This window comes from Somniosus microcephalus, chromosome 3, assembly GCF_052327205.1.
Source record: "Somniosus microcephalus isolate GS21.2 chromosome 3, FLI_Smic_1.0, whole genome shotgun sequence".
Taxonomy (NCBI): domain Eukaryota; kingdom Metazoa; phylum Chordata; class Chondrichthyes; order Squaliformes; family Somniosidae; genus Somniosus; species Somniosus microcephalus.
In genome coordinates, this window is record NC_140989.1 from 169,773,082 (window position 1) to 169,799,858 (window position 26,777).

The 26,777-nt window shown below is 58.9% G+C and overlaps 1 protein-coding gene across 1 annotated transcript in view; it reads right to left on the bottom strand.

Moving 5' to 3' along the window:
* Window positions 1-23,956, bottom strand: part of LOC147121538 (acetyl-coenzyme A synthetase 2-like, mitochondrial) — a 169,760-nt gene extending 145,804 nt beyond the window's left edge. The window contains exon 1 of the mRNA XM_085981870.1: window positions 23,330-23,956. Within this exon, the coding sequence (XP_085837996.1) occupies window positions 23,330-23,708 (379 nt within the window). The 5' untranslated portion in view covers window positions 23,709-23,956. The remainder of the gene's footprint in view (window positions 1-23,329) is intronic.
* Window positions 23,957-26,777: the final 2,821 nt, after the last annotated feature.

A 26,777-nucleotide genomic window follows, 5' to 3' on the forward strand; every position in this document is an offset into this window, starting at 1 on the left:
CCGCCCCCATGTCCTCTCCCCCCCCCGATCTAATCACGGCCCCCCCATGTCCTCTCCGCACCCCCAATCTAATCACAGCCCCCCCATGTCCTCTCCCCGCCGATCTAATCACGGCCCCCCCCATGTCCTCTCCCCCCCGATCCAATCACGGCCCCCCCCATGTCCTCTCCCCTGATCTAATCACGCCCCCTCATGTCCTCTCTGCCCTCCCCGATCTAACCACGCACCCCCCCATGTCCTCTCTTGCCCCCCCATGTCCTCTCTTGCCCCCCCGATCTAACCACGCACCCCCATGTCCTCTCTTGCCCCCCCATGTCCTCTCTTGCCCCCCCATGTCCTCTCTTGCCCCCCCGATCTAACCACGCACCCCCCCATGTCCTCTCTTGCCCCCCCATGTCCTCTCTTGCCCCCCCCGATCTAACCACGCACCCCCCCATGTCCTCTCTTGCCCCCCCGATCTAATCACGGCCCCCCCCATGTCCTCTCCGCCCCCGATCTAATCACGGCCCCCCATGTCCTCTCCCCCCCGATCTAATCACGGCCCCCCATGTCCTCTCTCCCCCCCGATCTAATCACGCCCCCCCCCATGTCCTCTCCCCCGATCTAATGTCGGGCCCCATCCCATGTCCTCTCTCCCCCCCGATCTAATCACGGCCCCCCCGTGTCCTCTCCCCCCGATCTAATCACGGCTCCCCATGCCCTCTCGCCCCCCCCCGATCTAATCACGGCCCCTCATGTCCTCTCCACCCCACCCCGATCTAATCACGGCCCCCCCATGTCCTCTCCGCCCCCCCCGATCTAATCACGGCCCCCCCATGCCCTTCCCACCCCCCCAATCTAATCATAGCCCCCCCATGTCCTCTCCGCCCCCCCCGATCTAATCACGGCCCCCCCATGTCCTTCCCGCCCCCCCAATCTAATCACAGCCTCCCCCATGTCCTCTCACCTGATCTAATCACGGCCGCTCATGTCCTCTCCACCCCCCCGATCTAATCACGCCCCCCCCCATGTCCTCTCCCCCCCCGAATTAATCACAGCCCCCCCCCATGCCCTCTTCGCCCCCGATCTAATCACGGCCCCCCATGTCCTCTCCGCACCCCCAATCTAATCACAGCCCCCCCCATGTCCTCTCCCCCCCGATCTAATCACGCCCCCCCATGTCCTCTCACCCCCCGATCTAATCACAGCGCCCCCCATGTCCTCTACGCCCCCGATCTAATCACGGGCCCCCCCCATGTCCTCTCCCTCCCTGATCTAATCACAGCCCCCCCCATGTCCTCTTCGCCCCCGATCTAATCACGGCCCCCCCATGTCCTCTCCCCCCCGATCTAATCACGGCCCCCCATGTACTCTCCGCACCCCCAATCTAATCACAGCCCCCCATGTCCTCTCCCCGCCGATCTAATCACACCCCCCGCCATGTCCTCTCCCCCCCGATCTAATCACGGCCCCCCCCCATGTCCTCTCCGCCCCCGATCTAATCACGGCCCCTCATGTCCTCTCCACCCCCCCCCGATCTAATCACGGCCCCCCATGTCCTCTCCGCCCCCCCCGATCTAATCACGGCCCCCCCATGACCTTCCCGCCCCCCCAATCTAATCATAGCCCCCCCATGTCCTCTCCGCCACCCCCCGATCTAATCACGGCCCCCCCATGTCCTTCCCGCCCCCCCAATCTAATCACAGCCTCCCCCATGTCCTCTCACCTGATCTAATCACGGCCGCTCATGTCCTCTCCACCCCCCCGATCTAATCACGCCCCCCCCATGTCCTCTCCCCCCCCGAATTAATCACAGCCCCCCCCCATGCCCTCTTCGCCCCCGATCTAATCACGGCCCCCCATATCCTCTCCGCACCCCCAATCTAATCACAGCCCCCCCATGTCCTCTCCCCCCCGATCTAATCACGCCCCCCCATGTCCTCTCACCCCCCGATCTAATCACAGCGCCCCCCATGTCCTCTACGCCCCCGATCTAATCACGGCCCCCCCCATGTCCTCTCCCTCCCCGATCTAATCACAGCCCCCCCCATGTCCTCTTCGCCCCCGATCTAATCACGGCCCCCCCATGTCCTCTCCCCCCCGATCTAATCACGGCCCCCCATGTACTCTCCGCACCCCCAATCTAATCACAGCCCCCCATGTCCTCTCCCCCCGATCTAATCACGGCCCCCCATGTCCGCTCCCCACCCGATCTAATCACGGCCCCCACCATGTCCTCTCCCCCCCCGAATCTAATCACAGCACCCCCCATGTCCTCTTCGCCCCCGATCTAATCACAGCCCCCCCCATGTCCTCTCCCCCCCCGATCTAATCACAGCCCCCGCCATGTCCTCTTCGCCCCCGATCTAATCACGGCCCCCCCCATGTCCTCTCCGCACCCCCAATCTAATCACAGCCCCCCCATGTCCTCTCCCCGCCGATCTAATCACGGCCCCCCCCATGTCCTCTGCCCCCCGATCTAATCACGGCCCCCCCCATGTCCTCTCCCCCCCGATCTAATCACGGCCCCCTCCATGTCCTCTTCGCCCCCGATCTAATCACAGCCCCCCCCATGTCCTCTCCCCCTGATCTAATCACGCCCCCTCATGTCCTCTCTGCCCTCCCCGATCTAACCACGCACCCCCCCATGTCCTCTCTTGCCCCCCCCGATCGAACCACGCACCCCCCCATGTCCTCTCTTGCCCCCCCGATCTAATCACGCCCCCCCATGTCCTCTCCGCCCCCCGACCTAATCACGGTCCCCCCACCATGTCCTCTCCCCCCCGATCTATTCACGCCCCCGCCATGTCCTCTCGCCCGATCTAATCTCGGCCCCCCCCATGTCCTCTCTCCCCCCCGATCTAATCACGGCCTCCCCATGTCCTCTCCCCCTGATCTAATCACGGCCCCCCATGTCCTCTCGCCCCCGCCGATCTAATCACGGCCCCTCATGTCCTCTCCACCACCCACCAATCTAATCACGGCCCCCCCATGTCCTCTCCCCCCCGATCTAATCACGGCCCCCCCCCCATATCCTCTCCCCCTGATCTATTCACGCCCCTTCATGTCCTCTCCGCCCTCCCCGATCTAACCACACACCCCCCCATGTCCTCTCTTGCCCCCCCGATCTAACCACGCACCCCCCCATGTCCTCTCTTGCCCCCCCGATCTAATCACGCCCCCCCATGTTCTCTCCCCCCCCAATCTAATCACGACCCCCCATGTCCTCTCCGCCCCCCGACCGAATCACGGTCCCCCCCCATGTCCTCTCCCCCCGATCTAATCACGGCCCCCCATGTCCTCTCCGCCCCCCCCGATCTAATCACGGCCCCCCCATGTCCTCTCCGCCCCCCCTGATCTAATCACGGCCCCCCCATGTCGTCTCTGCCCCCCCCGATCTAATCACGGCCCCCCCCATGTCCTCTCCGAGCCCCCGATCTAATCACGCCCCCCCCCATGTCCTCTCCCCCCCCGATCTAATCACGGCCCCCCCATGTCCTTTCCGCCCCCCCGATCTAATCACGGCCCCCAGGTGTCCTCTCCGCCCCCCCCCGATCTAATCACGGCCCCACCATGTCCTCTCCGCCCCCCCGATCTAATCACGGCCGCCCCCATGTCCTCTCCACCCCCCCCCGATCTAATCGCGGCCCCCCCATGTCGTCTCCGTCCCCCCCCGATCTAATCACGGCCCCCCCCATGTCCTCTCCAAGCCCCCGATCTAATCACGTCCCCCCCATGTCCTCTCCCCCACCGATCTAATCACGGCCCCCCCATGTCCTCTCCGCCCCTCCCGATCTAATCACGGCCCCCCCATGTCCTCGCCAGCCCCCGACCTAATCACGTTCCCCCCCATGTCCTCTCCACCCCCCGACCTAATGATGGCCCCCCCCATGTCCTCTCCGCCCCTCCGATCTAATCACGTTCTCCCCCCATGTCCTCTCCACCTCCGATCTAATCACAGCCCCCCCCTCCATGCCCTCTCCGCCCCCAATCTAATCACGGCCCCCCCATGTCCTCTCCGCCCCCCCCGATCAAATCATGGCACCCCCCCGGTCCTCTCCGCCCCCCCGATCTAATCACGGCCCCCCCATGTCCTCTCCGCCCCTCCGATCTAATCACGGCCCCCCCATGTCCTCTCCGCCCCCCCGATCTAATCACGGCCCCCCCATGTCCTCTCCGCCCCCCGATCTTATCACGGCCCCCCAAGTCCTCTCCCCCCCCGATCTAATCACGGCCCCCCATGTCCTCCCCCCCGCCCGAACTAATCACGGCCCCCCATGACCTCTCCCCCCCCGATCTAATCGCGGCCCCCCATGTCCTCTCCCCCCCCCGATCTAATCACAGCCCTCCCCCATGTCCTCTCTCCCCCCCGATCTAATGGCCCCCCCATGTCCTCTCTACACCCCCCCGATCTAATCACAGCCCTCCCCCATGTCCTCTCCGCCCCTCCGATCTAATCATGGCTCCCCCCCATGTCCTCTCCGCCCCCCCCCGATCTAATCATGGCACCCCCCCATGTCCTCTCCGCCCCCCCGATCTAATCATGGCCCCCCCCCATGTCCTCTCCGCCCCCACGATCTAATCACGGCCGCCCCATGTCCTCTCTCCCTCCCCAATCTAATCACGCTCCCCCCATGTCCTCTCTCCCCCCCCGATCTAATCATGGCTCCCCCCCCATGTCCTCTTCGCCCCCGATCTAATCACGGCCCCACCATGTCCTCTCCCCCCGATCTAATCACGTTCCCCGCATGTCCCCTCTCCCCCCCGATCTAATCACGGCGCCCCCATGTCCTCTCTCCCTCCCCAATCTAATCATGTTCTCACCCCCATGTCCTCTTCGCCCCCGATCTAATCACGGCGACCCCCCCCATGTCCTCTTCGCCCCCGATCTAATCACGCTCCCCCCATGTCCTCTCTCCCCCCCCGATCTAATCACGGCTCCCCCTCCATGTCCTCTTCGCCCCCGATCTAATCACGGCCCCACCATGTCCTCTCCGCCCCCCCCGATCTAATCACGGCCCCCCCATGTCCTCTCCGACCCCCCCAAACTAATTATGGCGCCCCCCCTCATGTCCTCTCCGCCCCCCCCGATCTAATCACGGCACCCCCCATGTCCTCTCCGCCCCCCCGATCTAATCACGGCCCCCCCATGTCCTCTCCGACCCCCCCAAACTAATCATGGCGCCCCCCCTCATGTCCTCTGCGCCCCCCCGATCTAATCACGGCCCCCCCATGTCCTCTCCGACCCCCCCAATCTAATCACGGCCCCCTCATGTCCTCTCCGCCCCCCCCGATCTAATCACGGCCCCCCCATGGCCTCTCCGCCCCCCCCGATCTAATCACGGCACCCCCCCATGTCCTCTCCGCCTCCCCCGATCTAATCACGGCCCCCCCATGTCCTCTCCGCCCCCCGATCTTATCACGGCCCCCCAAGTCCTCTCCCCCCCCGATCTAATCACGGCCCCCCATGTCCTCCCCCCCGCCCGAACTAATCACGGCCCCCCATGACCTCTCCCCCCCCGATCTAATCGCGGCCCCCCATGTCCTCTCCCCCCCCGATCTAATCACAGCCCTCCCCCATGTCCTCTCTCCCCCCCGATCTAATGGCCCCCCCATGTCCTCTCTACACCCCCCCGATCTAATCACAGCCCTCCCCCATGTCCTCTCCGCCCCTCCGATCTAATCATGGCTCCCCCCCATGTCCTCTCCGCCCCCCCCCGATCTAATCATGGCACCCCCCCATGTCCTCTCCGCCCCCACGATCTAATCACGGCCGCCCCATGTCCTCTCTCCCTCCCCAATCTAATCACGCTCCCCCCATGTCCTCTCTCCCCCCCCGATCTAATCACGGCTCCCCCCCCATGTCCTCTTCGCCCCCGATCTAATCACGGCCCCACCATGTCCTCTCCCCCCGATCTAATCACGTTCCCCGCATGTCCCCTCTCCCCCCCCGATCTAATCACGGCGCCCCCATGTCCTCTCTCCCTCCCCAATCTAATCATGTTCTCCCCCCATGTCCTCTTCGCCCCCGATCTAATCACGGCGACCCCCCCCATGTCCTCTTCACCCCCGATCTAATCACGGCTCCCCCTCCATGTCCTCTTCGCCCCCGATCTAATCACGGCCCCACCATGTACTCTCTGCTCCCCCCGATCTAATTACGGCACCCCCATGTCCTCTTCACCTCCGATCTAATCACGGCCCCCGCATGTCCTCTCCGCCCCCCCGATCTAATCACGGCCCCCCCATGTCCTCTCCGCACCCCCCGATCTAATCACGGCCCCCCACATGCCCTCTCCCCCCCGATCTAATCACAGCCCCCCCCATGTCCTCTTCACCTCCGATCTAATCACGGCCCCCCATGTCCTCTCCGCACCTCCTGATCTAATCATGGCCCCCCCATTTCCTCTCCGCCCCCTCGATCTAATCACGGCCCCCCCCATGTCCTCTCCCCCCCCCGATTTAATCACGTTCCACCTCCATGTCCTCTCCGCCCCCCGATCTAATCACGGCCCCCCAAGTCCTCTCCCCCCCCGATCTAATCACGGCCCCCCATGTCCTCACCCCCCCGATCTAATCACGGCCCCCCATGTCCTCTCCCCCCCCCGATCTAATCACGGCCCCCCATGTCCTCTCCCCCCGCCGATCTAATCACGGCCCCCCATGTCCTCTCCCCCCGCTGATCTAATCACGGCCTCCCCCATGTCCTCTCTACACCCCCCCGAACTAATCACAGCCCTCCCCCATGTCCTCTCCGCCCCTCCGATCTAATCACGGTCCCCACCCAATGTCCTCTCCGCCCCCCCGATCTAATGGCCCCCCCATGTCCTCTCCGCCCCCCCGATCTAATCATGGCCCCCTCCATGTCCTCTCCGCCCCCCCGATCTAATCACGCCCCCCCCCATGTCCTCTCTCCCCCCCGATCTAATCACGGCCCCCTCCATGTCCTCTCCGCCCCCCCGATCTAATCACGCCCCCCCATGTCCTCTCTCCCCCCCGATCTAATCACGGCCCCCCCATGTCCTCTCCCCCTGATCTAATCACAGCCCCCCATGTCCTCTCCGCCCCTCCGATCTAATCATGGCCCCCCCCATGTCCTCTCCGCCCCTCCAATCTAATCATGGCGCCCCCCCATGTCCTCTCTCCCCCCTGATCTATTTCTACATTGGAAAAGATTTTTGTTAAACCAAAGAATGAGGTATTTGCACGTCACCTTCTATCTGCCCGTAGGCAGCAGGTGGGAGAATCTTTGGATACTTATTTACAAGCACTTCGGTGCCTTAGTGTTAACTGTAATTATAAGGCCGTGACGGCTGAAGAATATAAGGAAGAATCGGTACGGGATGCTTTTATTAATGGATTACTGTCTAGATCAATTCGTCAGCGGTTGTTAGAAAATAAGACTTTGGATCTTAAGAGTGCTTTTGAGCAAGCTTCTACATTGGATGTGGCTCAGAGAAGTTCGGATTCTTATGCTCTTTTTAATCAGCCTGTGACTGTGGTTTCGGCAGTTCCGGATGAAAAGGAATTATGTGGACTTAATAGGAGTGGTTTACTAGATTCTGAAACAGTTTCTACTTCAGCGGCTGTTGCCTCTAGGATTCAGAAGTGTTATTTTTGTGGGAACGTCCGGCACCCTCGTCTGAAGTGTTCTGCTCGGGAGGCTGTGTGTAGTAAATGCGGCAAGAGAGGTCATTACGCACGTGTGCGTAAATCATCAAGTTCAATTACCTCCTCTGTGACTATTCAGCCTTTAGATAGGGCGTTTATTGCATCAATTTCTGCTGCATTTGCTCATGGCCTAAACAAAGCTATAGTTACGGCCCAAGTTAATGGGTTGGAAGTGAAGGCCCTTATAGATACGGGCAGTACCGAGAGTTTTATAAGTCTTCAGTTTGCAAAGGAGAAGCATTTGAAAATTTCGCCTGTTTCCTATCAGGTGTGTATGGCTCAGACGACTCTCACTTCACAAGTAGCTGGTTGTTGCCTTGTGAAATTGATTCTTCTAGGTAATACGTATACTGATATACGCCTATCTGTTTTGCCTAATCTCTGTGCGGATATTTTGATTGGTCATGATGTGCTTCAGTCACACGAGAGTCTCAGTCTTTCATTTGGAGGGACTAAGCCACCTTTATCTATTTGTGGATTAACCTCTTTATCCATTTCTCCATTATCACTTTTTTCCAATTTGATGCCGGATTGTAAGCCAATTGCTACCAAGTCAAGAAGGTATAGCAGTCAGGATAGAGAATTTATTAATTCTGAAGTTCAACGTCTCTTATTGGAAGGAATCATTGAACCTAGTTGTTCGCCTTGGCGGGCACAGGTCATTGTCACGACTAACGAGAGACATAAGAAACGAATGGTGATAGACTATTCCCAAACTATTAATAGGTATACTCAATTAGATGCTTACCCTTTGCCTAAGATTGATGAGCTTATCAATAAAGTATCTCAGTATAAGGTTTTTAGCACTATTGACCTAAAGAGTGCTTATCATCAGATTCCTATTGTTAAGAAGGATCAACCATAGGCTGGTGGAAAGCTGTATCAGTTTTGCCGAATACCATTTGGTGTTACGAATGGTGTTGCTTGTTTTCAATGGGCAATGGATGCTTTTATAAGTGATAACTCTCTCTCTGACACCTTTTCATATTTAGATGACATCACGGTGTGTGGCAAATCAAGGGTGGAGCATGATTCTAATTTAGAACGATTCCTTCAAGCTGCGGAAAAAGTTGGTTTAACTTTCAATAAAGAGAAGTGTACCTTTTCGACCACTGAGGTAAATCTACTGGGGTACATTATCTCGGGAAACAAGATTAAACCAGACCCAGAACGTCTGCGACCATTGATTGATTTACCTTGTCCTACTAATTCTAAGGCTTTGCAACGAGTTGTTGGACTGTTTTCTTACTATTCTAATTGGATTGCAAATTTTTCACAGAAGATCTGGCCTCTTATTCGGGTTACGACATATCCTCTATCATGGGAGGCCAGGACGTGTTTTGATAATTTTAAAAAGGATATCCTTGGAGCAGTTGTGCATTCTATTGATGAGCAGGTTCCTTTTGTGATTGAGACGGACGCTTCTGATTTTGCAATTGGGGCTACTCTGAACCAAAATGGAAGACCTGTGGCCTTTTTCTCACGTACCTTGAACAATAGTGAAAAAAGGCATTCTTCAATAGAGAAAGAGGCGTATGCAATAGTAGAAGCACTGCGTAAATGGAGACATTATTTATCGGGGCGACATTTTACATTGGTGACTGATCAAAAGTCTGTGTCCTTTATGTTTGATGTCAAACATTTTGGAAAGATTAAGAATGATAAAATAATGAGGTGGAGGATTGAGTTGGCATGTTACCATTTTGATATAGTTTATCGTCCGGGGAAGGATAATGTTGCTGCTGATGCGCTGTCAAGGGCTTATTGTTCTGTGATTCACGGAGATACGCTTATTAATCTTCACAATGCCTTATGCCATCCTGGGGTTACGAGCATGATACACTTTGTACGCAGTAAGAATTTGCCCTTTCCGCCCCCGATCTAATCACGGCCCCCCATGTCCTCTCCCCCCGATCTAATCACGGCCCCCCATGTCCTCTCCCCCGATCTAATCACGGCCCCCCATGTCCTCTCCCCCGATCTAATCACGGCCCCCCATGTCCTCTCCGCTCCCCCCGATCTAATCACGGCCCCCCATGTCCTCTCTCCCCCCCCGATCTAATCACGCCCCCGCCATGTCCTCTCGCCCGATCTAATCTCGGCCCCCCCATGTCCTCTCTCCCCCCCGATCTAATCACGGCTCCCCATGTCCTCTCCCCCCGATCTAATCACGGCCCCAACACCCCCAACAAATGTCCTCTGGCCCCCCCCGATCTAATCACGGCCCCTCATGTCCTCTCCATCCCCCCCCCAATCTAATCACGGCCCCCCCATGTCCTCTCTCCCCCCCGATCTAATCACGGCCCCCCCCATGTCCTCTCCGCCCCCGATCTAATCACGGCCCCCCGTGTCCTCTCCCCCCCGATGTAATCTCGGCCCCCCGCCCCATGTCCTCTCTCCCCGCCGATCGAATCACGGCCCCCCATGTCCTCTCTTGCCCCCCCGATCTAATCACGCCCCACCCATGTCCTCTCCCCCCCCCAATCTAACCACGCCCCCCCCATGTCCTCTCCGCCCCCCGACCTAATCACGGTCCCCCCCCCATGTCCTCTACCCCCCCATCTTATCACGGCCCCCCCATGTCCTCTCCGCCCCCGTTCTAATCACAGCCCCCCCCCATGTCCTCTCCCCCCCGATCTAATCACGGCTGCCCCCCCCATGTCCTCTCCGCCCCCGATCTAATCACAGCCACCCCCCCCATGTCCTCTCCCCCCCGATCTAATCATGGCCCCCCCATGTCCTCTCCACCCACCCAATCTAATCACGGCCCCCCCATGTCCTCTCCGCCCCCCCCAATCTAATCACGGGCCCCCCCCCATCATGTCCTCTCCGCCCCCCCCGATCTAATCACGGCCCCCCCATGTCCTCTCCGCCCCCACCGATCTAATCACGGCCCCCCCCCATGACCTCTCCGCCTCCCCCCGATCTAATCACGGCCTCCCCCATGTCCTCTCCGCCCCCCCCGATCTAATCACGGACCCCCCCATCATGTCCTCTCCGCCCCCCCCCCGATCTAATCAAGGCCCTCCCCATGTCCTCTCCGCCCCCCCCCCCCGATCTAATCACGGTCCCCCCCCATGTCCTCTCCGCCCCCCCCCCGATCTAATCACGGCCCCCCCATGTCCTCTCCGCCCCCCCCCCCGATCTAATCACGGTCCCCCCCCATGTCCTCTCTGCACCCCCGATCTAATCACGGCCCCCCCGTGTCCTCTCCGCCCCACCCCGATCTAATCACGGCCCCCCCATGTCCTCTCCGCACCCCCCGATCTAATCACGGCCCCCCCATGTCCTCTCCGCCCCCCCCGATCTAATCACGGTCCCCCCATGTCCTCTCCGCCCCCCCCGATCTAATCACGGCCCCCTCATGTCCTCTGCGCCCCCCCCGATCTAATCACGGCACCCCCCATGTCCTCTCCGCCCCCCCCGATCTAATCACGGTCCCCCCATGTCCTCTCCGCCCCCCCCGATCTAATCACGGCCCCCTCATGTCCTCTCCGCCCCCCCCGATCTAATCACGGCCCCCCCATGTCCTCTCCGACCCCCCCAAACTAATTATGGCGCCCCCCCTCATGTCCTCTCCGCCCCCCCCGATCTAATCACGGCACCCCCCATGTCCTCTCCGCCCCCCCGATCTAATCACGGCCCCCCCATGTCCTCTCCGACCCCCCCAAACTAATCATGGCGCCCCCCCTCATGTCCTCTGCGCCCCCCCGATCTAATCACGGCCCCCCCATGTCCTCTCCGACCCCCCCAATCTAATCACGGCCCCCTCATGTCCTCTCCGCCCCCCCCCGATCTAATCACGGCCCCCCCATGGCCTCTCCGCCCCCCCCGATCTAATCACGGCACCCCCCCATGTCCTCTCCGCCTCCCCCGATCTAATCACGGCCCCCCCATGTCCTCTCCGCCCCCCGATCTTATCACGGCCCCCCAAGTCCTCTCCCCCCCCGATCTAATCACGGCCCCCCATGTCCTCCCCCCCGCCCGAACTAATCACGGCCCCCCATGACCTCTCCCCCCCCGATCTAATCGCGGCCCCCCATGTCCTCTCCCCCCCCGATCTAATCACAGCCCTCCCCCATGTCCTCTCTCCCCCCCGATCTAATGGCCCCCCCATGTCCTCTCTACACCCCCCCGATCTAATCACAGCCCTCCCCCATGTCCTCTCCGCCCCTCCGATCTAATCATGGCTCCCCCCCATGTCCTCTCCGCCCCCCCCCCGATCTAATCATGGCACCCCCCCATGTCCTCTCCGCCCCCACGATCTAATCACGGCCGCCCCATGTCCTCTCTCCCTCCCCAATCTAATCACGCTCCCCCCCATGTCCTCTCTCCCCCCCCGATCTAATCACGGCTCCCCCCCCATGTCCTCTTCGCCCCCGATCTAATCACGGCCCCACCATGTCCTCTCCCCCCGATCTAATCACGTTCCCCGCATGTCCCCTCTCCCCCCCCGATCTAATCACGGCGCCCCCATGTCCTCTCTCCCTCCCCAATCTAATCATGTTCTCCCCCCATGTCCTCTTCGCCCCCGATCTAATCACGGCGACCCCCCCCATGTCCTCTTCACCCCCGATCTAATCACGGCTCCCCCTCCATGTCCTCTTCGCCCCCGATCTAATCACGGCCCCACCATGTACTCTCTGCTCCCCCCGATCTAATTACGGCACCCCCATGTCCTCTTCACCTCCGATCTAATCACGGCCCCCGCATGTCCTCTCCGCCCCCCCGATCTAATCACGGCCCCCCCATGTCCTCTCCGCACCCCCCGATCTAATCACGGCCCCCCACATGCCCTCTCCCCCCCGATCTAATCACAGCCCCCCCCATGTCCTCTTCACCTCCGATCTAATCACGGCCCCCCATGTCCTCTCCGCACCTCCTGATCTAATCATGGCCCCCCCATTTCCTCTCCGCCCCCTCGATCTAATCACGGCCCCCCCCATGTCCTCTCCCCCCCCCGATTTAATCACGTTCCACCTCCATGTCCTCTCCGCCCCCCGATCTAATCACGGCCCCCCAAGTCCTCTCCCCCCCCGATCTAATCACGGCCCCCCATGTCCTCACCCCCCCGATCTAATCACGGCCCCCCATGTCCTCTCCCCCCCCCGATCTAATCACGGCCCCCCATGTCCTCTCCCCCCGCCGATCTAATCACGGCCCCCCATGTCCTCTCCCCCCGCTGATCTAATCACGGCCTCCCCCATGTCCTCTCTACACCCCCCCGAACTAATCACAGCCCTCCCCCATGTCCTCTCCGCCCCTCCGATCTAATCACGGTCCCCACCCAATGTCCTCTCCGCCCCCCCGATCTAATGGCCCCCCCATGTCCTCTCCGCCCCCCCGATCTAATCATGGCCCCCTCCATGTCCTCTCCGCCCCCCCGATCTAATCACGCCCCCCCCCATGTCCTCTCTCCCCCCCGATCTAATCACGGCCCCCTCCATGTCCTCTCCGCCCCCCCGATCTAATCACGCCCCCCCATGTCCTCTCTCCCCCCCGATCTAATCACGGCCCCCCCATGTCCTCTCCCCCTGATCTAATCACAGCCCCCCATGTCCTCTCCGCCCCTCCGATCTAATCATGGCCCCCCCCATGTCCTCTCCGCCCCTCCAATCTAATCATGGCGCCCCCCCATGTCCTCTCTCCCCCCTGATCTATTTCTACATTGGAAAAGATTTTTGTTAAACCAAAGAATGAGGTATTTGCACGTCACCTTCTATCTGCCCGTAGGCAGCAGGTGGGAGAATCTTTGGATACTTATTTACAAGCACTTCGGTGCCTTAGTGTTAACTGTAATTATAAGGCCGTGACGGCTGAAGAATATAAGGAAGAATCGGTACGGGATGCTTTTATTAATGGATTACTGTCTAGATCAATTCGTCAGCGGTTGTTAGAAAATAAGACTTTGGATCTTAAGAGTGCTTTTGAGCAAGCTTCTACATTGGATGTGGCTCAGAGAAGTTCGGATTCTTATGCTCTTTTTAATCAGCCTGTGACTGTGGTTTCGGCAGTTCCGGATGAAAAGGAATTATGTGGACTTAATAGGAGTGGTTTACTAGATTCTGAAACAGTTTCTACTTCAGCGGCTGTTGCCTCTAGGATTCAGAAGTGTTATTTTTGTGGGAACGTCCGGCACCCTCGTCTGAAGTGTTCTGCTCGGGAGGCTGTGTGTAGTAAATGCGGCAAGAGAGGTCATTACGCACGTGTGCGTAAATCATCAAGTTCAATTACCTCCTCTGTGACTATTCAGCCTTTAGATAGGGCGTTTATTGCATCAATTTCTGCTGCATTTGCTCATGGCCTAAACAAAGCTATAGTTACGGCCCAAGTTAATGGGTTGGAAGTGAAGGCCCTTATAGATACGGGCAGTACCGAGAGTTTTATAAGTCTTCAGTTTGCAAAGGAGAAGCATTTGAAAATTTCGCCTGTTTCCTATCAGGTGTGTATGGCTCAGACGACTCTCACTTCACAAGTAGCTGGTTGTTGCCTTGTGAAATTGATTCTTCTAGGTAATACGTATACTGATATACGCCTATCTGTTTTGCCTAATCTCTGTGCGGATATTTTGATTGGTCATGATGTGCTTCAGTCACACGAGAGTCTCAGTCTTTCATTTGGAGGGACTAAGCCACCTTTATCTATTTGTGGATTAACCTCTTTATCCATTTCTCCATTATCACTTTTTTCCAATTTGATGCCGGATTGTAAGCCAATTGCTACCAAGTCAAGAAGGTATAGCAGTCAGGATAGAGAATTTATTAATTCTGAAGTTCAACGTCTCTTATTGGAAGGAATCATTGAACCTAGTTGTTCGCCTTGGCGGGCACAGGTCATTGTCACGACTAACGAGAGACATAAGAAACGAATGGTGATAGACTATTCCCAAACTATTAATAGGTATACTCAATTAGATGCTTACCCTTTGCCTAAGATTGATGAGCTTATCAATAAAGTATCTCAGTATAAGGTTTTTAGCACTATTGACCTAAAGAGTGCTTATCATCAGATTCCTATTGTTAAGAAGGATCAACCATATACGGCCTTTGAGGCTGGTGGAAAGCTGTATCAGTTTTGCCGAATACCATTTGGTGTTACGAATGGTGTTGCTTGTTTTCAATGGGCAATGGATGCTTTTATAAGTGATAACTCTCTCTCTGACACCTTTTCATATTTAGATGACATCACGGTGTGTGGCAAATCAAGGGTGGAGCATGATTCTAATTTAGAACGATTCCTTCAAGCTGCGGAAAAAGTTGGTTTAACTTTCAATAAAGAGAAGTGTACCTTTTCGACCACTGAGGTAAATCTACTGGGGTACATTATCTCGGGAAACAAGATTAAACCAGACCCAGAACGTCTGCGACCATTGATTGATTTACCTTGTCCTACTAATTCTAAGGCTTTGCAACGAGTTGTTGGACTGTTTTCTTACTATTCTAATTGGATTGCAAATTTTTCACAGAAGATCTGGCCTCTTATTCGGGTTACGACATATCCTCTATCATGGGAGGCCAGGACGTGTTTTGATAATTTTAAAAAGGATATCCTTGGAGCAGTTGTGCATTCTATTGATGAGCAGGTTCCTTTTGTGATTGAGACGGACGCTTCTGATTTTGCAATTGGGGCTACTCTGAACCAAAATGGAAGACCTGTGGCCTTTTTCTCACGTACCTTGAACAATAGTGAAAAAAGGCATTCTTCAATAGAGAAAGAGGCGTATGCAATAGTAGAAGCACTGCGTAAATGGAGACATTATTTATCGGGGCGACATTTTACATTGGTGACTGATCAAAAGTCTGTGTCCTTTATGTTTGATGTCAAACATTTTGGAAAGATTAAGAATGATAAAATAATGAGGTGGAGGATTGAGTTGGCATGTTACCATTTTGATATAGTTTATCGTCCGGGGAAGGATAATGTTGCTGCTGATGCGCTGTCAAGGGCTTATTGTTCTGTGATTCACGGAGATACGCTTATTAATCTTCACAATGCCTTATGCCATCCTGGGGTTACGAGCATGATACACTTTGTACGCAGTAAGAATTTGCCCTTTCCGCCCCCGATCTAATCACGGCCCCCCATGTCCTCTCCCCCCCGATCTAATCACGGCCCCCCATGTCCTCTCCCCCGATCTAATCACGGCCCCCCATGTCCTCTCCCCCGATCTAATCACGGCCCCCCATGTCCTCTCCGCTCCCCCCGATCTAATCACGGCCCCCCATGTCCTCTCTCCCCCCCCGATCTAATCACGCCCCCGCCATGCCCTCTCGCCCGATCTAATCTCGGCCCCCCCATGTCCTCTCTCCCCCCCGATCTAATCACGGCCCCCCATGTCCTCTCCATCCCCCCCCAATCTAATCACGGCCCCCCCATGTCCTCTCTCCCCCCCGATCTAATCACGGCCCCTCATGTCCTCTCCATCCCCCCCCAATCTAATCACGGCCCCCCCATGTCCTCTCTCCCCCCCGATCTAATCACGGCCCCCCCCATGTCCTCTCCGCCCCCGATCTAATCACGGCCCCCCGTGTCCTCTCCCCCCCGATCTAATCACGGCCCCCCATGTCCTCTCTCCCCCCCGATCTAATCGCACCCCCCCCCATGTCCTCTCCCCCGATGTAATCTCGGCCCCCCGCCCCATGTCCTCTCTCCCCGCCGATCGAATCACGGCCCCCCATGTCCTCTCTTGCCCCCCCGATCTAATCACGCCCCCCCATGTCCTCTCCGCCCCCCGACCTAATCACGGTCCCCCCCCCCATGTCCTCTACCCCCCCGATCTTATCACGGCCCCCCCCATGTCCTCTCCCCCCCGATCTAATCACGGCTGCCCCCCCCATGTCCTCTCCGCCCCCGATCTAATCACAGCCACCCCCCCCATGTCCTCTCCCCCCCGATCTAATCATGGCCCCCCCATGTCCTCTCCGCCCCCCCCAATCTAATCACGGCCCCCCCCCCATCATGTCCTCTCCGCCCCCCCCGATCTAATCACGGCCCCCCCATGTCCTCTCCGCCCCCACCGATCTAATCACGGCCCCCCCCCATGACCTCTCCGCCTCCCCCCGATCTAATCACGGCCCCCCCCATCATGTCCTCTCCGCCCCCCCCCCGATCTAATCACGGACCCCCCATGTCCTCTCCGCACTCCCCAATCTAATCACGGCTCCCCCATGTCCTCTCCCCCGATCTAATCACGGCACCCCCCGATCTAATCACGGCCCCCCCATTTTCCTCTCCGCCCCCCCCAATCTAATCATGGCCCCCCCCTCATGTCCTCTCCGCCCCCCCGATCTAATCACGGCCCCTCCATGTCCCCTCCGTCCCCCCGATCTAATCACGGCCCCCCCGTGTCCTCTCCGCCCCACCCCGATCTAATCACGGCCCCCTCCATGTCCTCTCCGCCCCTCCCGATCTAATCACGGCCCCCCCATGTCCTCTCCGCCCCCCCCCGATCTAATCACGGCCCCCCCATGTCCTCTCCCCCCCGATCTAATCATGGCCCCCCCATGTCCTCTCCACCCACCCAATCTAATCGCGGCCCCCCCCATGTCCTCTCCGCACCCCCCGATCTAATCACGGCCCCCCCCATGTCCTCTGCGCCCCCCCCGATCTAATCACGGCACCCCCCATGTCCTCTCCGCCCCCCCCGATCTAATCACGCCCCCTCCATGTCCTCTCCGCCCACCCGATCTAATCACGGCCCCCCCATGTCCTCTCCGCCCACCCGATCTAATCACGGCCCCCCCATGTCCTCTCCGCGCCCCCGATCTAATCACGGCCCCCCCCATGTCCTCTCCGCGCCCCCCCCATCTAATCACGGCCCCTCCATGTCCCCTCCGTCCCCCCGATCTAATCACGCCCCCCCCCATGTCCTCTCCCCCCCAATCTAATCACGCCCCCCCCCCCATGTCCTCTCCGTCCCACCCCGATCTAATCACGGCCCCCCCATGTCCTCTCCGACCCCCCCAAACTAATCATGGCGCCCCCCCTCATGTCCTCTGCGCCCCCCCCGATCTAATCACGGCACCCCCCATGTCCTCTCCGCCCCCCCTGATCTAATCACGGCCCCCCCATGTCCTCTCCGCCTCCCCCGATCTAATCACGGCCCCCCCATGTCCTCTCCGCCCCCCCCCATCTAATCACGGCCCCCCCATGTCCTCTCCGCCCCCCCCGATCTAATCACGGCCTCCCCCATGTCCTCTCCGACCCCCCAATCTAATCACGGCCCCCCCATGTCCTCTCCGCCCCTCCCGATCTAATCACGGCCCCCCCATGTCCTCTCCGCCCCCCCCGATCTAATCACGGCCCCCCCCCATGTCCTCTCCGCCCCCCCGATCTAATCACGGCCCCCCCATGTCCTCTCCGACCACCCCAATCTAATCACGGCCCCCCCATGTCCTCTCCGCCCCCCCCCGATCTAATCACGGCCCCCAGGTGCCCTCTCCGCCCCCCCGATCTAATCACGGCCCCCCCCATGTCCTCTCTGTCCCCCCCCCCGATCTAATCACGGCCCCCCCATGTCCTCTCCGTCCCCCCAATCTAATCACGGCCCCCCCATGTCCTCTCCGCATCCCCCCCGATCTAATCGCGGCCCCCCCCCATGTCCTCTCCGTCCCCCCCGATCTAATCACGCCCCCCCCATGTCCTCTCCGCCCCCCCCGATCTAATCACAGCCCCCCCTATGTCCTCTCCGCCCCCCCGATCTAATCACGGCCCCCCCATGTCCTCTCCGCCCCCCCCGATCTAATCACGGCCCCCAGATGTCCTCTCCGCCCCCCCCGATCTAATCACGGCCCCCCCCATGTCCTCTCCGCGCCCCCCGATCTAATCACAGCCCCCCCATGTCCTCTCCGCCCCCCCCCGATCTAATCACGGCCCCCCCATGTCCTCTCCGCCCCCCCCCGATCTAATCACGGCCCCCCCATGTCCTCTCCGCCCCCCCGATCTAATCACGGCCCCCCCATGTCCTCTCCGCCCCCCCCCCGATCTAATCACGGCCCCCAGATGTCCTCTCCGCCCCCCCGATCTAATCACGGCCCCCCATGTCCTCTTCCGCCCCCCCCCGCTCTCATCACGGCCCCCCCCATGTCCTCTCCGTCCCCCCCCCCGATCTAATCACGGCCCCCCCATGTCCTCTCCGCCCCCCGATCTAATCACGGCCCCCCCCCCATGTCCTCTCCGTCCCCCCCCGATCTAATCACAGCCCCCGCCATGTCCTCTCCGCCCCCCCCGATCTAATCACGGCCCCCCCATGTCCTCTCCGCCCCCCCCCCCGATCTAATCACGGCCCCCAGATGTCCTCTCCGCCCCCCCGATCTAATCACGGCCCCCATGTCCTCTCCGCCCCCCCCCCGCTCTCATCACGGCCCCCCCCATGTCCTCTCCGCCCCCCCCCCCGATCTAATCACGGCCCCCAGATGTCCTCTCCGCCCCCCCGATCTAATCCGGCCCCCCCATGTCCTCTCCGTCCCCCCCCCCCCCGATCTAATCACGGCCCCCCCATGTCCTCTCCGCCCCCCCGATCTAATCACGGCCCCCAGATGTCCTCTCCGAGCCCCCGATCTAATCACGGCCCCCCCATATCCTCTCCGCCCCCCCGATCTAATCACGGCCCCCCCCATGTCCTCTCCGCCCCCCCGATCTAATCACGGCCCCCCCATATCCTCTCCGCCCCCCCCGATCTAATCACGGCCCCCCCATATCCTCTCCGTCCCCCCCCGATCTAATCACGGCCCCCCCCCCATGTCCTCTCCGAGCCCCCGATCTAATCACGCCACCCCCATGTCCTCCCCCCCCCCGCGATCTAATCACGGCCCCCCCTGTCCTCTCTGCCCCCCCCGATCTAATCGCGGCCCCCCCATGTCCTCCCCCCCCCCGCGATCTAATCACGGCCCCCCCTGTCCTCTCTGCCCCCCCCCCGATCTAATCACGGCCCCCCCTGTCCTCTCTGCCCCCCCCCGATCTAATCACGGCCCCCCCATGTCCTCTCCGTCCCCCCAATCTAATCGCGGCCCCCCCATGTCCTCTCCGCCCCCCCCCGATCTAATCACGGCCCCCCCATGTCCTCTCCGGCCCCCCCCCGATCTAATCACGCCCCCCACATGTCCTTCCCCCCCCCATCTAATCACGGCCCCCAGATGTCCTCTCCGCCCCCCGATCTAATCACGGCCCCCCCATCTCCTCTCCGCCCCCCAATCTAATCACAGCCCCCCATGTCCTCTCCGCCCCCCCCCGATCTAATCACGGCCCCCCCATGTCCTCTTCCCCCCCGATCTAATCACAGCCCCCCCATGACCTCTCCGCCCCCCCCAATCTAATCACGACCCCCCATGTCCTCTCCGACCCCCCGATCTAATCACGGCCCCCAGATGTCCTCTCCGCCCCCCCCCCCAATCTAATCACAGCCCCCCCATGACCTCTCCGCCCCCCCCAATCTAATCACGACCCCCCATGTCCTCTCCGACCCCCCGATCTAATCACGGGCCCCCCCATGTCCTCTCCGCCCCCCCCCGCTCTAATCACGGCCCCCCCCATCTCCTCTCCGTCCCCCCCCGATCTAATCACGGCCCCCCCATCTCCTCTCCGTCCCCCCCCCGATCTAATCACGGCCCCCCCCATGTCCTCTCCCCCCCCAATCTAATCACGGCCCCCCCATGTCCTCTCCGTCCCCCCCCCCCATCTAATCACGGCCCCCCCATGTCCTCTCCGCCCCCCAGATCTAATCACGGCCCCCCCATGTCCTCTCCGTCCCCCCCCCCGATCTAATCACGGCCCCCCCCATGTCCTCTCCGTCCACCCCCCCCGATTTAATCACGGCCCCCCCATGTCCACTCCGCCCCCCCCCGATCTAATCACGGCCCCCCATGTCCTCTCCGTCCCCCCCCCCGATCTAATCACGGCCCCCCCATGTCCTCTCCGACCCCCCCGATCTAATCACAGCCCCCCCATGTCCACTCCGCCCCCCCCGATTTAATCACGGCCCCCCATGTCCTCTCCGTCCCCCCCCCCGATCTAATCACGGCCCCCCATGTCCACTCCGCCCCCCCGATCTAATCACGGCCCCCCATGTCCTCTCCGTCCCCCCCCGATCTAATCACGGCCCCCCATGTCCTCTCCGACCCCCCCGATCTAATCACGGCCCCCCATGTCCTCTCCGTCCCCCCCCGATCTAATCACGGCCCCCCCCATGTCCTCTCCGACCCCCCCGATCTAATCACGGCCCCCCATGTCCTCTCCGTCCCCCCCCCGATCTAATCACGGCCCCCCCATGTCCTCTCCGACCCCACCCGATCTAATCACGGCCCGCCCATGTCCTCTCCGCCCCCCCCGATCTAATCACGGCCCCCCCATGTCCTCTCTCCCCCCCGATCTAATCACGGCCCCCCCATGTCCTCTCCGACCCCCCCGATCTAATCACGGCCCCCCATGTCCTCTCCGTCCCCCGCCCGATCTAATCACGGCCCCCCCATGTCCTCTCCGATCCCCCGATGTAATCACGGCCCCCCCCCCCCATGTCCTCTCCGCCCCCCCGATATAATCAGTCGACAAATGATGAGCTTCAATGAGCCAATGGTTGTTTTTTTATCATAGGCTGTTCTTATGCGTCTACCCCCTCCCCCACTCATGACCTTTTGGGGTTATCAGTTGGGCTGTAATTTGAGTAGGTTGCGGTTAGAATACTGTGTCCAGTTTTTGGGAGGGATTTCAAGGCCATGGAGCGGCTGCAGAAGAGGATCACTAAGGTGATCCCAGGCAAGAGGCTTCAGTTATGAGGTGAGAGTAAAAAGAAAGAACTTGCTTTTCTAACGCACCTTTAATGATCTCAGAACGTCCCAATGCACTTTACAGACAATTACATACTTCTGAATTGTAGTCCGTAGAACCCGTGCCGGCTCTCTGCAAGAGCACTTCAGCTAGTCCCACTCCCCCGCCAGAAAGAAACGCAGCAGCTAATTTGCGCACAGCAAGCTCCCACAAACAGCAATGAGATAATGACCGGATCATCTGTTTTTTTAGTGATGTTGGTTGAGGGATAAACATTGGCCAGGACTAGATTGTGCTGTGTGTAAATTGACTGCCACCTTCCCTACATTACAACAGTGACTACACTTCAGAAAGTGTCTCATTGGCTGTAAAGTGCTTTGGGGCGTCCTGAGGTCGTACATGGTGCTGTAGAAATGCGAGTTCTTCCTCTTTTCTGTTATCGCACAACTGCCTCCTTAGTACCTCACTTATCATCATTTATTGTTCAGCTTCCTGACTAAAGGATGATCTAAAATATCCAAAATCATTTTACCGTTCATCAAATGAACCATTGTGGAGCCTGAAATTTTCAGAGTTAAGAAGTTTACTATTTTTAAATTGTAAACTAAACAAAGATGATAGGTTTGATAAAAATGTAACAAAATGTAAACAAAGCTTATAAAACATCCCACACCCAAAATAGCAAGATCTGTGTTTTATGTATACCTTCAACACACAGTGAATTGCAATCACCATTGTTTTGGAGGGAGAGAATATCCCTGAGTCTGGTACATTAACAACTGAACTCCAAACCCTCGTCAACACCTTCACCGAAGCGTACGAGAGCATGGGCCGTACACTAAACATTTGTAAGACAAAGGTCCTCTACCAACCTGCCCCCGCCACATAGTGCTGCCCCCCGATGATCAAAATCCACGACAAGGCCTTGGTCAATGTGGACCACTTTCCATACCTTGGGAGCCTACTGTCAACAAGGGCAGACGTCGACAACAAAGTCCAACACAGCCTTCAGTGTGCCAGTGCAGCCTTCGGTCGCCTGAAGAAGAGAGTGTTTGAAGACGAGGATCTCAAACCCGGCACTAAGCTCATGGTCTACAGAGCAGCAGTGATACCTCAGAGACATGGACCATGTACAGCAGGCACCTCAAAGCACTGGAGAGGTACCACCAACGCTGCCTCCGCAAGATCCTGCAAATCCATTGGTAGGATAGGCGCACCAACGTCAGTGTTCTTGCTCAGGCCAACATCCCCAGCATCGAAGCTTTGACCACACTCAATCAGCTCTGATGGACGGGTCACATTGTCCCCATGCCCGATACGAGACTCCCAAAACAAGCGCTCTACTCAGAGCTCCGGCACGGCAAGAGAGCCCCAGGTGGGCAGAGGAAACGCTTCAAGGACACCCTCAAAGCTTCCTTGAAAAAGTGTAACATCCCCACCGACACCTGGGAATCCCTGGCCCAAGAACGCACAAAGTGGAGGAGAAGCATCCGGGAAGGTGCCGAACACCTCGAGTCTCTTCGCCGGGAGCAAGCGGAAGCCAAGAGCAGGCAGTGCAAGGAGCGCACGTCAACCCAAGCACCCCACCCACCCACCCCTTCAACCACAGTCTGCCCCACCTGTGACAGAGACTGTAGGTCCCACATTAGACTCATCAGTCACCTGGGAACTCATTTTTAGTGTGGAAGCAAGTCATCCTCGGTTCCGAGGGACTGCCTAAGAAGGAGTAAGAAGAAGAACATTAACAACTCCAAGAAGCTGCTTTTTCTGAAGCGACATTTATTTGGGGTGGGCACGATCAATCTGGGATTGGTGCTGCCCAGTATTGTTCAGATGCTTATTAGGAATAAACAATATTCAGAAAGTACACGCCAAATGAAAAAAGTTGCATTGCTGACAGCAGGAAGGCTTTTTGTACCTGACACGTTGAGTTGTCCTCCCAGAAACCAGGCGATCGCGCCTCGGCTAAAGTCACAATCGTGGACCCGGTGGAAGAGCTGGTTCCACACCAGCCTCTCCTTGGCCAGAGTCCCCCAGAACTTCTCGGGATCCCGAATGGAAAAGTCCAGCAGATCGGCGTACGACCTCACCCCGGGGAAGGAGCTGGACTCCGGGAGGAAGGAGCTGATGTTGGGGGCTGACGGTGTGGTGTGAAACGCTCGGAGCTGCTTGGGGTCCAAGCCCCGAGCAGGAGCCCTCGCCTTGGTCGCCGGCCTTTCGTTGACATGCGCTGCGAGAAGTCGGCACCGTTTGAAGGGGGTCTGCAGCAGGCGGCTGCCCCCCGCGATGGTTGCCATGTCCCTATCCACAGGGGGTGTTTCAGAGTTTCCCTGGGACGCTCACAGATGGGAAGGGGTTAACATGCAAGCCAGCGCCTAGAGGAGGCTCCTCAGGAAGACTCCTTGGAAAGAGAAGCTGCCTTTAAGTGGAGGAGGCGGCGCCCAGGCGGAGTGGAGTCCAACCCAAAAGAGGAAGCTGTGTAGCATGAAGAAGGTTGGGCTAAAAGGGGCCCCTTTGAGGTAAGAATAGCAAGCGATCTGCAACGAGACATACTGCAGAAGAATAGTGTGAGGAAAGTTAAACTCCGCAGATTATCTACACACGCCTGGGATCACAATAACAGGGTGACATCACAAAGCAACTTGAGTAGATTCTCCTGTGTCTATACCTGGATATATCAGAAACTCCACTGGATGAAGGACAATTTATCAGCAATTATATATATAAAATAAAATTGCCAAAATAAAATACTCTTTTTTGAACAGTTGGAGAGCTGTTATGAATAGGATCTGAATGAATAACCCTAATCCTTGTCACCTGTGGCTCAGTGGGGAGCACTCTTGCCTCTAAATCAGAAGGTTGTGGGTTCAAGTCCCACTCCATCAGACCTGAGCACATAATCTAGGCTGACATTCCAGTAGAGTACTGAGGTAGTGCTGCATTGTTGGAGGAGCCGTCATTCAGATGAGACTGAGGTCCCATCTGCTCTCTTAGTTGGGGGGTAAAGATCCCACGGCACTATTTTCAAAGAAGAGCAGGGGAGTTCTCCCCGGTGTCCTGTTCAATATTTATCCCTCAACCAGCATCACTAAAACAGATCATACGGTGGTGTGGTGGAGTACGGTGGTGGGGTGAGGTACGGTGAGGGGTGGTATGGTGGTGTGGTACGGTGAGGTATGGTGGTGTGGTGAGGTACGGTGGTGTGGTGGAGTATGCTGGTGTGGTGAGGTACGGTGGTGTGGTACGCTATGGTGGTATGCTGTGGTACGGTGGTGTGGTGCGGTACGGTGGTGTGGTGTGGTACGGTAGTGGGGTGATTTACAGTGGTGTGGTGAGGTACGATGGTGGGGTGAGGTATGGTGGTGGGGTGGGGTACAGTGGTGTGGTTGGGTGGTGTGGTGCAATACGGTAATGTGGTGAGGTACGCTGATGTGAGGTACGGTGGTGTGGTAAGGTACAGGGATGTGGTGAAGTACAGTGGTGTGGTGGGGTACGGTGGTGTGGTGAGGTACAGTGGTGTGGTGGGGTACGGTGCTGTGGTGAGGTACGGTGGTGTGGTGAGGTAAGGTTGTGGGGTGGGGTGCAGTGGTGTGAGGTATGGTGGTGTGGTGAGGTATGGTAATGTGGTGAGGTACGGTGGCATGATGAGGTACAGTGGTGCGGTGCGGTATGGTGGTGTGGGGGGGTACGGTGGTGAGGTGGTGTACGGTGGTGTGGTAGGGTACGATGGTGTGGTGACGTACGGTGGTGTGGTAGGGTACCGTGCTGTGGTGAGGAACGGTCTTGTGATGAGGTACGGTGGTGTGGTGAGGTACGGTGGTGTGGTGGGGTACGGTAATCTGGTGAGGTATGGTGGTGTGGTGGGGTACGGTGGTGTGGTGAGGTACGGTGGTGTGGTGCGTTCTGGTGGTGTGCTGAGGTATGGTGGTGTGGTGGGGTACGGTAACGTGCTGAGGTACGGTGGTGTGGTGCGGTACGGTGGTGGGGTGGGGTACGGTGGTGTGGTAGGGTACGGTGGTGTGCGGGTTACAGTGGTAGGGTGGGGTATGGTGGTGTGGTAGGGTACGGTGGTGGGGTTACGGTGGTGTGGTGAGGTATGGTGGTGTAGTGAGGTATGCTGGTGTGAGGTACGGTGGTGTGGTGAGGTACGGTGGTTTGGTGATGTACGGTGGTGTTGTGGGGAACAGTGGTGTGGTGCGGTACGGTGGTGGGGTGGGGTACGCTGGTGTGGTGGGGTACGCTGGTGTGGTGAGGTACGGTGGTGTGCTGTGGTAAAGTGGTATGGTGCGGTACAGGGGTGTGGTGGGGCATGGTGGTGTGGTGGGATACGGTTGTGGTGTGGGGGTATGGTGGTGGAGTGAGGTACGGTAGTGTGGTGGGGTACGGTGGTGTGGTGGGGTAAGGCGGTGTGGTGAGGTACGGTGGTGTGGTGCGGTACAGTGGTGTGGTGCGGTATGGTGGGGTGAATTACGGTGGTGTGGTGAGGTACGATGTTGGGCTGTGGTACGGTGGTGGTTGAGGTACGGTGGTGGGGTGGGGTACGGTGGTGTGGGGGTACGGTGGTGTGGGGGTATGGTGGTGTGGTGGGGTACGGTGGTGAGGTGGGGTATGGTGGTGTGGGGGGGTATGGTGGTGGTGTGAGGTACGGTGGTGTGGGGGGGTACGGTGGTGTGGTGAGCTGCGGTGGTGTGGGGTATGGTGGTGTTGTGCGGTTTGGTGGTGGGGTGGGGTACAGTGGTGTGGGGGGTACGGTGGTGTGGTGGGGTATGGTAGTGAGGTGGGGTACGGTGTGGTGGGGTGGTACGGTGGTGTGAGGTACGGTGGTGTGGTGTGGTATGGTGGTGGGGTGGGGTACGATGGTGGGGTGGGTACGGTGGTGTGGTGGGGTACGGTGGTGTGGTGGGGTACGCAGGTGTGGTGAGGTACGGTGTAGTGCTGCGGTACGGTGTAGTGCTGCGGTACGGTGGTATGGTGTGGTACGGCGGTGTGGTGTGGTGTGGTTGGGTGCAGTGGTGTGGGGGAGGTACGGTGGTGTGCTGGGGTACCGTGGGGTGGTGTGGTATGGTGGTGTGGTGGGGTACGGTGGTGTGGGGGGGGTACGGTGGTGTGGTGGGGTATGGTGGTGGTGTGAGGTACAGTGGTGTGGGGGAGTACGGTGGTGTGGTGGGGTACAGTGGTGTGGTGGGCTATGGTGGTGTGGTGAGGTATGGTGGTGTGGGGTACGGTGGGGTGGTGGGGTGGGGTACGGTGGTGTGGTGCGGTATGGTGGTGTGGGGGTTACAGTGGTGTGGTGGTGTATGGTGGTGTGGTGAGGTACAGTGGTGGGCTGGGGTACGGTGGTGTGGGGGCTACGGTGGTGTGGTGGG